Consider the following 12,309-nt stretch of genomic DNA (forward strand, 5'->3'; position numbering starts at 1 on the left):
AATGCATCGTTTTCAAACTTTTATAATAAACTAGCAGTCCGCCCCGGCTTCGCCCGTGGTACATGTTTACGTTTTCTCTCCATAAGAACCATCCTCGTACTTCAAGGAATACTATAAAAAAAGAATTATAACGACATCGGTTCAGCCGTTCTCGAGTTATGCGCTTACCAACACATTTTGCGATTCATTTTTATATTATAGATAACGTTCGAGAATATGAAGTACAGTCCTGCGACAATGGCTCTTTGTACCGCTTTACGGGAATGTTTATAATTCTCGTTTACAATGGCTCGTTAAACTGATAACAAGACACTTGGCGTTGCTGCACTTTTAGTTCCCTACTATAGTACATTTGAGACTACCTTGGGGATCTAGACACGCACACTCACAGCCATCAATAAAATATGAGTCACGCACACTATAAAAGTCCAAACTCTACGAAACAGATTAAATTTTAAATTCATAATGATTTAATCCTTTTAATCATTCTTCGCTTAATTTATATAATATTATTATAGGTTAAACAAATTTAAAACAATATAGCTTATTCATATTTATGGAAAACTTTGTAAACACATTCAATTTTAATAACTGAAATAATAACACAAAATGGTTTAAAATAAACAAAGAGATATCTCAATGAAAGGTCATTAAAGTAAAACTCGACGAGGTTGATGATAATATGATGTTAAATGTTAAATTATGTTTACGTACAGTTCAGACTATATTGAAATTCGATTTTCGTGTAAATGGAGTATTACATGGATTATTGAAATCCTGCATAATACAAATGAGATTGGCGTTACTCCAATAGAATGGGATCATTGTGATGTGTTTGTTAAGCACAATAAGAACAGAAATACATACAAAGGAATTATATATGTACTTCAATACTATATATACGTAATGTATCTATGGAATTAGGTATAAAGATATGTGTGTATATTTTACTCTATTACATGTGCATGAAGGATTAATTTCTGTTGTGATTTTATGCTGCTATTTTGAGTAAATTATTTTTAGTGTATTTAAAAAATATACGTAATATATAGAAAGAAAACCTTAATAGAGTCGTGAATAAATAGTACAAGTAACAATAATTTCATGAGTTCTTAAGTTAGGATTTCCATCCCTAAGAATTCAGGTAACATGATACTTCATGTTCACATATAGAATCTCAAATATGTAAAAGGCTAATTAGTATGACCATTTAGCATACATCCATAACACATCAACATAACCTGGCCGAGTATCGATTACCAGCATACAAGGTATATGAATATGTATCAACGTTCAATGAACCCACGCCGTGCCAAATATGCCACTGGGCAATAAGTCCGCAATATTCGAAGCTTCGAAACAAATTTCGACAATTTTGCTTTAGATTAACGCTATTGTTTTTATTTTATCGATAGCGAATAAAACGTGTGGCAACATTTAAATAAAATTGGTTTTGTCGCGTTGTTTTTTGTATGTTTTCTTGCTATAAAAATATATATTGTGTTTTAAATCAGTGAATGTTATTCCTTATTCAATTTCAGGTGATTTTGAAACTATACTATGATATATTCTGTTCTTGTTCGTTTTTCTACATGATATGTAGATATTTATTAACAAAAGCACTTTGGAAATTTTAACAAAGTAACAAAAATTTTTAACGAATTAATAAGGACACGAAGTTCTTTAATCATTACGTTCAAAACGAATATGAACGCTTTAATAACACTACTAACAATAGTTCTTATGATTTTGTATTTGTTCCTTATATCCATTATATTAAATAGAATAGATATAAAAACTACAACAAAAATCAGAGACCTATATTAAGAGAACAGAAAATTTAGCAGCAATAGTAATGTTATTAAAGACATTTGTTATCCCAGCAAGCAAAAATATATATACGACTTTCTAAGCTTCACTAGTTATATATAATTACATAATACAACAATATGTATCTAAATATCTAATCTAATACTTAATACAACAATATGTATCTAATACTCAACCACAAACTCAATACTATCTTCTTCAATATTTTCGCCCTAAAATTTCTTCCGAAATTAAGTTCACAAATCACCATTGATTCTCAAACCCCATAAAGGCAAAAGCCCTCCAAAGCTCGTGAAGCTTTCAATGGAGCGGATGTTTCGCCAACAGTAAGAGGAATCGAGTACTATTCAAGCCCTGTGTTCATTATTCCTTGACGACTTAGCTTGTAGGAAAGTGCCGTAATTATTTACGTTAGATGCAGGTCAATAAGGGAGACAGAAGTTTTATTAATGAGAAAAACAACATAGATTAAAGCTATAATAGAACTAACAGAGATAATAGATAGTTATTATTGTTAAAAAACACAAATTGTCTTTACAAAAGTACTGACCATCTCTAAATCCTTTATTTAAATGTTCAATAATTAAGATTGATGTCAGCCATTGCTAACTTTCTTTTCATGAGATGATTCTCTTTCGAACTATCAATGTATGTACTAATAAAATAAACGTTAAGCATATAAAAGATAATCGACAACCTATAATATACAAAACTCATCTCATATTTCAATACACGGATAAAATACAACACTTAATTCAGCACATTGGATATCCAATAACTCGAAATGACCTACCTCAAACAACGCATTTGAGTATCCGATTCCATCGATATTACTATATCATCGATAACGCCGTATCCGCTGCATTTTTATATTACATTTTCTTTACGAGTATCCGATTGGTTTCATGTGGAAATGCAATTTGTTTGTAAATTTAGAACTGTCGTATCTGAGTTGGTATTTTTTTAATAAAATGGTTTCATTGCAATATGCATGAATTTGTGTTTCTATTCTACCTTAAATAATTCCTACGTGTATACAGTTTAAACAACGAATTTATTATCTCCTTTTCTTAATTCAAGGCTTGTAATAAAATGTCCCAATAAACGAACAAAAACGTAATATTTCCACGTCTACGTGTTCACCACTCATAACTCAGAATTTCCATATAACAACAAACATAATCAGGACACCACACACGTGACAATTTAGCGAAATACAGAGGTCTATTAATTACGCTGTTAAGCCTCCCCCCTCACCTCCCCGAGGGGAGAAATTTAATTAAAAGCAAACACTGTCACCGCTGTCCTCGCTGAGTTTGTACTAAGCATATACAAATTTTTATTCTTTGTGACTCCACCTTTTAACCTAGCTTGCTTCGTTGAACTTAAAACAATGCAAGTCTTGAAACAGCGAAGAATCTTGTTTTTATTACAGTTTGTTTGTAATTTGAATAAAAACCATTTACCCCGGGGAAGTGAATGTAAAAGATGTTTAGATGCAATCTCTGTTCTCACAAAAAGCGTATTTTTAAATCTGTTTAAAAAAAATTAAGGTTCGTAAATTCCGATTGAAAATTAAATTAAATTAAATTAAGGTATTGTATAGTGTATTTTATTGAACTTATAGTTCTCAAATTAAACTACGTACAACAGTATCATAATAAAACATAGCTGTCTTTTCAACGACTAAAATCATTTCAAAGCGAACGAAGGTAAGGCACGTTAGCTTAAAAAGAGCTTTTTCAACACACGAGTATTGTTTTGCCTTTATTGTGCACTCAAATAGAGCAGCTATCGCGTAGCAATACTCGTCAAGTGACAGTATTGGATGCCCCTCCAAAATTTCCAATATCCGCCTCGTCTCTGAGCGAAATTTTCAGCCAACTAGCCATGTTGCTGCGTATAGCTAGAACGCCTTTTCACTTTGGTATTACGTTGTTGTGCAATTTACACAGATTTTTATATACTTTATTGTAACTATTAATGTTGTTAAGACGAATTTGAATTGTTTTCCTTAAAAAGCTTTGACTAAGAGCAACAAATGTTTTCATAGAGCTGTGCTTTGTTCATATTTACTATTTTTTAGAATAACGTTGATGACTGTATTTCATGCGTCACATTCGCATATGTTTTGTGTATTCGTGTATCCATTTCTCCCATCAACAATATACAATAACCTTAATATTGTGTAACTAAAGACTGTGTGATGGCTTCACATTACATGCGGTATATTGTCACGTTGACGTCTCCTATACAATCAAACTATGCTAATATAAGTTAGGGATAGTTCATGCGTGAACACTATCCAATCTTAGTGGGGATTTGGTTAATGGTAGTTTAATTAAACTTGCTCCGGTTTGAAACCGTGCCAAATGATTTCATGTAATTTACGGACGCTAATAGCTTCCATGTGCCAGGTTTAAAGTTGTCAATTTTAACTTTTTGAACTTGTAATGATAGTACCTGACACTAACTGTTGGACTTTAGTACAAACGACTCAGACCTTGAAATTTGAACAGGGGTTTAATCTAATGTATAGAATATTGATTTTCCTAGAATATTTCTAGGTTATTGCATGCAAAACCTCGATCGATTTTCGATTAGGGAAAGGAAATAGCTTCTAGACTGGATGGGGATAGTGGACTTTTAAAAGGGTGAAATGAGTACGCGATAACAGATATTACAAACCAAACTACTTGGTGATTGGTAGTTTTTCAAATATCCATAGGTCTGACTACACTTTTATGAGTTCAATGCTGCCACTATCTTTTTTTCTCAAATAAATATCCGCTCCCTCCTTTGTGTTTTCTTCATCAGACACAGCTTCAAAAGAAACTTCTATTGCCCGTTTCTTACAAGTATTTGTAAATTGGAATTATGATGGGATAGAGAATTATGACGTACGTAAGATAAAATTATATAATTGAGAAAAATGATAACTTCTGCAGGCGGTTGTCTTGTGGATACTTTTAGAGTACACGTAGCCTTTGTCCTAAGGGAAATAAAATATAATACAGTAGCAACAAAATAGGTTATTGCTTGTTGCCGATCGCATAGAGCAGCAGTATTCCCCAGCCAAAACCGACGACCCAAATGTACACTCTAAAATGCTAGAAATATTACATAGAAAGAGAATACTAAATTTTACATGGTAGAGCTAGAAAGGTAGAGAAATCAAAGAGCATACCTAAAATCGTCAACAATAAAGTTGTTACCTAATTATCAATTGATTAATATGTGGATTAATAATTACAATTCATTTCATGTTAACATTATTTATTCTTAATACTTCTATAATCTAGAGCAAATTTCATACAAATCACGGATCTTTTAGTCTCTGTTGCTCTATAATAATATCTAATATACAAAATTTAACAATGGAAAAGACAAAAAATTCTTAATATCTCATTAAAAATGACGATTAAATTCTCAACCCTCACAAATTACACATTAAATTTTTCACCGCAGTCATAAATGTCGACAAAATATGTAAATAAGTACGTAATTGCTGATACATAGCTACTGGGAGCAAAACTGTGACATTATACACTATTGTCTACATCTCCGCAAAATGTGTCCATAAACTTTTATAGTTTTAAGAACTAGTTCCGCGCAATTTACTTTTACGTGCAACGCTATCTGCCGCCATTAATAGTTATGTGCACAGTTTGCAAGTTTCGTTATCTGTAGTACATGTGTTCATTTTTTCTTTTTTGGAATTTCAAAACCGCTATCGAGTGTGTAATCTGTATCGCGGGTTACAACCTTGGTTGCAACGTTTATTGGGTTAACAAGGACTATGATTTTTATATTTTGTATCGTTTTTATCTGCGACTTTTTACTTCAATTATGGCCATATAAAGTTTTGCTGTTGCTTTGGATTAATTTTGTGACAATAAATCCTATCCTATCCTTATAATATTATAAACTAGCTTCCGCCCGCGACTCCGTCCGCGCGGAAAAATTAAAATTTTTTTTTCTACGTATTTTTCCGGGATAAAAAGTATAATTATACCAAGTTTCATCGAAATCGAACCGTTAGTTTTTACGTGATGCCTTCACATACAGACAGACAGAAAGACAGACAGACAAAAATTGATTTAATCACATATTTGGGTTTGGTATCGATCCAGTAACACCCCCTGGTATTTATTTTTTCAATATTTTCAATGTACAGAATTGACCCTTCGGTGGAGAGATGGATGTATGTATGTTTGTTACTCTATCACGCAAATACTACTAAACCGATTACAATGAAATTTAGCACACATATAGAGGATAACTTGGATTAGCAAATAGCACATAGGATAGCTTTTATACCGTAAATCTCACGAGAACGGGAACTATGCGGGATTTTCTTTGAAAATGCGTGTGTAGCCGCGGAGAGCTAGTTATATTTTAGCATAATTTTTTTCTTTACCATAGTTACGTACAATAGTAGGTACTATTTGAATTAAATATATGTAAATAAATATACTCCTGAAAGACTACAACCTACTAACATATACGTTTTTCTTGTAATAAACACATACACATATTCACAAATTATTTCACATCACACGCTTTAGTAGGCAAAATAAACAAGCTTTAATGGCCATAAGTTGGAACGACCTCATTCTGTCTCCGAAAAGATATAACATGTCGATAAGGCTCGACGTCTGAACCTTGTGTGATGTAGGGACTCTATAGAATAGGAAATGTTATTAAATAAGTTTTCACTTGACATGGGGATGCTTGATTCAATATGTATGAATTTTTCATGTAGTATATCTTTGTAGAGTGAAAAAAACTGTTTTTTATTCAGTACAGATACAGGACTACATAGATTTCAAATTATTTTTATATAAACTACCGCATTAGATGAATCAATATTTATTATGTAAGTACTTATTGAAAATATATTTTATCAATGGAAATCAATAAAGCTTATCGTTTTGAGATACACTTTTTTCTTTTGTAGAGCGCTTAAGGTGTATAAAATAAAATAAATAAGTAATATGTACCTATAATAAATTGCGTAATGCGTTTTTATATTTCCAACTGGCTATTACAACAGAATATTGTACAAACACACATAAACCTCTATAGTCTATACGCTGACCCATACAAACCTATAACTCACTTATGACAAATACCCGAAACGAGACAAATGTTTACAAATGGGGAGGCTTAATATCGCGTCTAGAAACAATTTGCACGTGGCGACTGGCGACTCAGACCCTCAGGATAATGAGGTCGTTGGCCCCGACTCGTACTCGTTATGAAAATAAGACAAACGATCCTCACTGGATTTTCATATGTCTCACCGCATCATTTTTCCAAACAAATAGGTAACCTGCAACTCCCATTTTGTATGTAATAACTCGTTAAATAAAACGTTTTTTAAATACCAGCGTGCGAGTGAAATTTTAATTGTATGTAAGTACGGAAGTATGAAATTTTTCAGATTTTATGTTTGATTTGCCGGTTTTTACATCTTGTACTTTATAGAATTATAAAAGCTTTCTGATTTTTTTTTATGTATAAGTCGGCAAACGAGCTTGCGCGTCACCGCACAGAAAGCGATGATTGGCGCCGCCCATGAACAACCACAGACTCTGGAGTATTGTGTGGTTGCGTTGCCGGCCTTTGAGGGAGGAGTACGCTCTCTTCTTAAAGTATTCTAAATTATAGTCCTTGGGATATGCCGAATTTGGAAGGAATGCCGAATGATATTTCTTCAAATTTTACACAACTCTAAATTGAAAAGTAAATACTTAAACCTTAATCTAATCGGCTTAACATATACGGTATTCCTATATAGAAAATAAAATAGTGTTTGAAGAAAGGTATGATTATTTTATAACAAGTTATCTTCTATAAATAAAAACAATTTCAAAACGCAGAAAGCGAAAGCAGATTAAACAGAATTAACAAGATAAAACTAAAATATAAACTCTCCCAAGTACCAGTGATGCGAAACACCTCATTAAATTCTTTCACCTAAGAACATAAGTAACAAACCAGCTACCAAGGCTCAAAAACTGCAAACTGCAGTTAACTTTTATAATAACCTCTCCAGCCCGGAAAACTAATTTCATGCTTTACGCGCTGAAAAGCATCTGGTAACCTTGTTACGTAACTGTAAATCACCGGAATTTTATCATATGGAAATTCGTATTTTTTCTTAGAACTCATATAGCATGAATGTGTCTGAAACAAGATTGTAAATGTTAAATTCTCAAACCTTATTAAGAACTAGCTTTCCACGCGCGGCTTCGCCCGCGCAGTCAAAGAAAAACCCGCATAGTTCCCGTTCCCGTGGGATTTCCGGAATAAAACCTATCCTATTTCCCGGGGTAAAAAGTAGCCTATGTCTTTTCTCGGGTATGCGTGATTGAGTAACAGACAGACAGACAGAGTTACTTTCGCATTTATAATATTAGTATGTTATTTTAGTCTCGCAGTAAATAGCAGCGGATTTGAGAAGTGAACGTGACTCAAATGAATTAAAAGGTATCATCATACGTTATGCATGTGGTAAATTCGTATCAAAAGCGCCTTGATGAGCTTATTCAGAAATGTGAATTTGTTTGCGTTAAATGTTATAAATTTAACAGTATTTTTACTAGATATATTTTTCTCATGAATTAAAGAAAAATTAAACTTAATTTTAAGGTTAAACTAGTGCTATTAGGTATTCTCTGGTTATACATAGAATAAATCCTGTAGAGATACAACATCTCAAAGAATATGCCATATTGAAATAGGTTGATGGTTATTTATGTGAGGATAATACTATCTCAAGCTGTCTCATCTATTTGGCAGCGTACATCGAAATGTAAGTTCTTTGACTTACTAGTCACGTTCCAACATCACACAGCTGGTATTGTAGAATTTGGGAATACTCGTGCAGTATATAATCAGAAAATACATAATATGTTGCGTGATTTTGTGAAGTGATGTGATACTGTGATGATACTTTTTAAATGGATGTAATTAATTGTTCTTCATTGTATAAAACATTATACATGTAATAATACATCGTATAATACGTGATGTAATACATCTTTTAATATATATAAATCTCGTGTCACAATGTTTGTCCTCAATGGACTCCTAAACCACTTAACCGATTATAATAAAATTTGCACACCATGTGCAGTTCGATCCAACTTGAGAGATAGGATAGTTTAAACATGTAGATACCACGGGCGAAGCCGGGGCGGACCTCTGTACTATAATAAATTGTACAACTATGTGCAAAATTAACAGATGGTGCAGAAAATATGACATTTTGTAAAACTGGCGAATTCACATCATTCTTTCGATCTTACAATTCTGGACTTCGGTCAGATTCTGTTTGACTTTCTTACTTATTTCCTCTATTTGATACTATGAAAGTCTATCGAGTACCAAAAAAACTTTCCAATGGGATGTGATTCACACGTAACGCATCTACCATATTATAATGTCAGGACCTCTATTTTAAACATTGATAAACACACCTAAACTTAGTTATAAAGTCCTTTGATCATTTCCCGCTCAAAGACATATGAATGTTTAAAACCATATAGTATGTACTCAGCTTTGAACTTTATTGGTAAAGGGAACTAAGTCCCGAGAGAAGTTTCGAATGACCCACTTCGCCTTTGCACACAGTATTTCTTAAGCCTTTGTACACACGCCTTAACAATGTGACTTCTGTGAAGAAAATAGTAGGTTATCTTACATTATCTGTCTAAGGGCCGATAGATAAGTCCTATTCGTCTATTGAAAAATTGAATATTTTGTTAACTGAAGAATAAAGTCTATCTAGCTGTTTATCTGGGCATTGAAAAATCGGCCCTAAATATTGTAGTTTTAAAACCGTTATTTTGCACTTTCTGAACGTTCATTGGTAAGACAATCTTGTTGGAAAGTTTCACTTAATGCTACGTAATCATTTGACTTGAAATGTTATTTTATGTAGAAGTTAAGAAATTAAGCGTTATTTCATTACCCGCTCGTCCTTAATTCGTCTGCATTGTACTGATAAAAATATTACACGAAATAAACCAGACATTAAAGATAAAAATCTATTACTGATTTTGAACTGAACTAGAACTTTAAGGTTTTCAAATGTTTTTAAAATGAGGATTTGATCCAAGCATTAGAAACGAGGAAATAACGCGCACATGTGACACATTTTCTCATTTGTAAAATAAGGGAGGATATTGAATTTTACAAGACATTCGTCTTGAGGCATAGCTTGCTAATATACAGCCAATATACAGCTAAGTCGTATTATTTGTTCTGCGGAAAATCGGGCTTGTTTTCGAATAAAATACAAATTTCTTCAAAGACATTTAATTGGCGAGACGATCTTCGCATTAAAATGCAATAATATTTCCGAATCACACTTGTATTTATAACGTTTTAGCCATGATTTAAAGAACTTAAAATACTACATATACCTAAAATTGAACAAAATTAGACACCAAAATTAGGTTTTTCAGTATGGATTTTTAAGATAGCGTTGAATTAAAAGTTAGGTTTAATGTACCTAAACGTGGCTTTATATTATTATTATCTACTACTTATACATAATATTATATATACAATTCGTTTACCTATATACGTTACGTAACAACTGCAACTGACACTGTAAATCTCATTGTGACTACGTCGCATGCACTCTGCCTCCACAAAGAAAAGAGTAATTGCCTTCCATTCTTCTCCGTGCACTGAGCTTGAGATTGGATTTTTAATATTACATACAAGACCTAGATACAAAGGATTTTTTATTTATCCGTATTACCATTCTAAAATAATGCAAACAGCGATAGGTACGCTTTGTCCGGAGTGTGTGTACATAATATGTATGTGTGTGTGCAGTGTGAGTATGTGGGTGTGTGTGTATAAAATTATTAATGAACTGAGTGGGTTTATGGAAAGTTTTTAAGCCGCTTATATTGGAAACGCTTCGTGGAACCAATTTCATTTTGCCTGAAAGCTGGTGATGGAATATGTAATTGTACATTTCAATATATATCTGACTTCCAAATTGGGATGCGTAATAATCTTTAAAATGCTTTTTACTTTTATAACTCGTGCATGTAACTTAAAAAAACCGCATTCAGTTTAACTCTCTTTTTTCTTATGTTGGTAATATAATTGTTATACATATTTATGAGCACAACACGAGTACGAGTGGTTTTAAAGCCATAGAAGGAATTACCTTTCGTAAAGCTACAAAAAAACTCCTTTACAACTCATAAAATCAAAGAAAACATTCAAAGATAAAAATTTTGTTCACAGCAGGATGGCGGGTCGGCTGTGGGTGGTCTTCGTTGCCATAGCAACCGTTGCTGCCGATGAAGCCTCGGATCCTCAAGGACTACTCGAAGCAGCTTCTGGTAAGTAGGTTACGCAAACATCTTAATCTATAAATTTCAAGTCATTAACTTTTAGAAAACTAAAATTTGTTGGTCGCGATCTGAGAGATTAAAATGTAAGAGTTATCTAAGTGATAACATTTATTTTTATCTAAGTTTATAATTTTTTTCAAAGTTGTTACGTTAAAGCTTGATTTAAATATAAATAAAGAATTTTAAAGATTCTTAACGTAATAAGTTATAAGAAACATAAAAAGAATAGTAAAAGTGTAAAAGTAAAAGTAAATAAGATATGGACTCTATGCTAGAGTTAAAATTTTCCACGATTTGCACTTGTTGTATAAAATATATACAAAAACTTTGAACTAACAACAAAAACACATAAGTACTTTACAAAGTTGAAAGAAACTACCTACCGAACAAAATAAACATAATACACGTAAATTTATTTAACACAAAAATTGTAATAAAAGTCCATCCATATCATAAGCTGGATTTATGTTAAAATAATGAGATTTGAGTTTATCCGCCTCTCAATTATTATTGAGCCGCTTCATTTTTGAGATAATTAAAAATCGTTTGACGGGATCGTAATCTTCATATTTTGGAGCGATAAAAACCTAATAACGAAAACAAACTTTGAGAGCAGGAAAATTCGTCAGCTTGTTACAGAAATAATCTCTTCAAAAGGCAAAAAATATGTAAAGAAATACATGCTTTCGACGCTATTTTATTTACTCCATTGTCAAAATAATATTAAAATCATATATTCGATTGATCTTTATATCATTAGTGAATATTTATTATATATTGGAAAAAAAAATCTAAACTTAATGCCAATTAATATGCACGTATTTGAAGAAAATGCTTCTTTTCATTTATGGTAAAGTATACAGTATATCTATAGTCTATAGTACAGTAGTATTATTATCTGTGCCCGTATATTATAGTAGGTATGATACGACTTCGATATTAAAATGATGAAAAATTCTTTGCGTATAAAATATCTATCCGAGCTTGGCTGCATCGCTTCGTTCTTTAATTAAGATTTTAATTACTCACTGAGCTTATTGCTTCTTACACTTTATTAGTCTGAAGCTATTTTCAGTTATTGTTTACTGGA

General features: G+C 32.2%; 1 protein-coding gene across 1 annotated transcript in view; it reads left to right on the forward strand.

Annotated features, from left to right (window-relative positions):
- The window catches only part of LOC123695814 (thrombospondin type-1 domain-containing protein 7A-like), a 65,760-nt gene that overhangs the window by 12,835 nt on the left and 40,616 nt on the right, over window positions 1–12,309 (forward strand). Inside the window, exon 2 of the mRNA XM_045641749.1 lies at window positions 11,113–11,207. Coding sequence (XP_045497705.1) covers window positions 11,114–11,207 — 94 coding nt within the window. The 5' untranslated portion in view covers window position 11,113. The remainder of the gene's footprint in view (window positions 1–11,112; window positions 11,208–12,309) is intronic.

The sequence above is a fragment of the Colias croceus genome, chromosome 11 (genome assembly GCF_905220415.1).
Source record: "Colias croceus chromosome 11, ilColCroc2.1".
In the NCBI taxonomy this organism is placed as follows: Eukaryota; Metazoa; Arthropoda; class Insecta; order Lepidoptera; family Pieridae; genus Colias; species Colias croceus.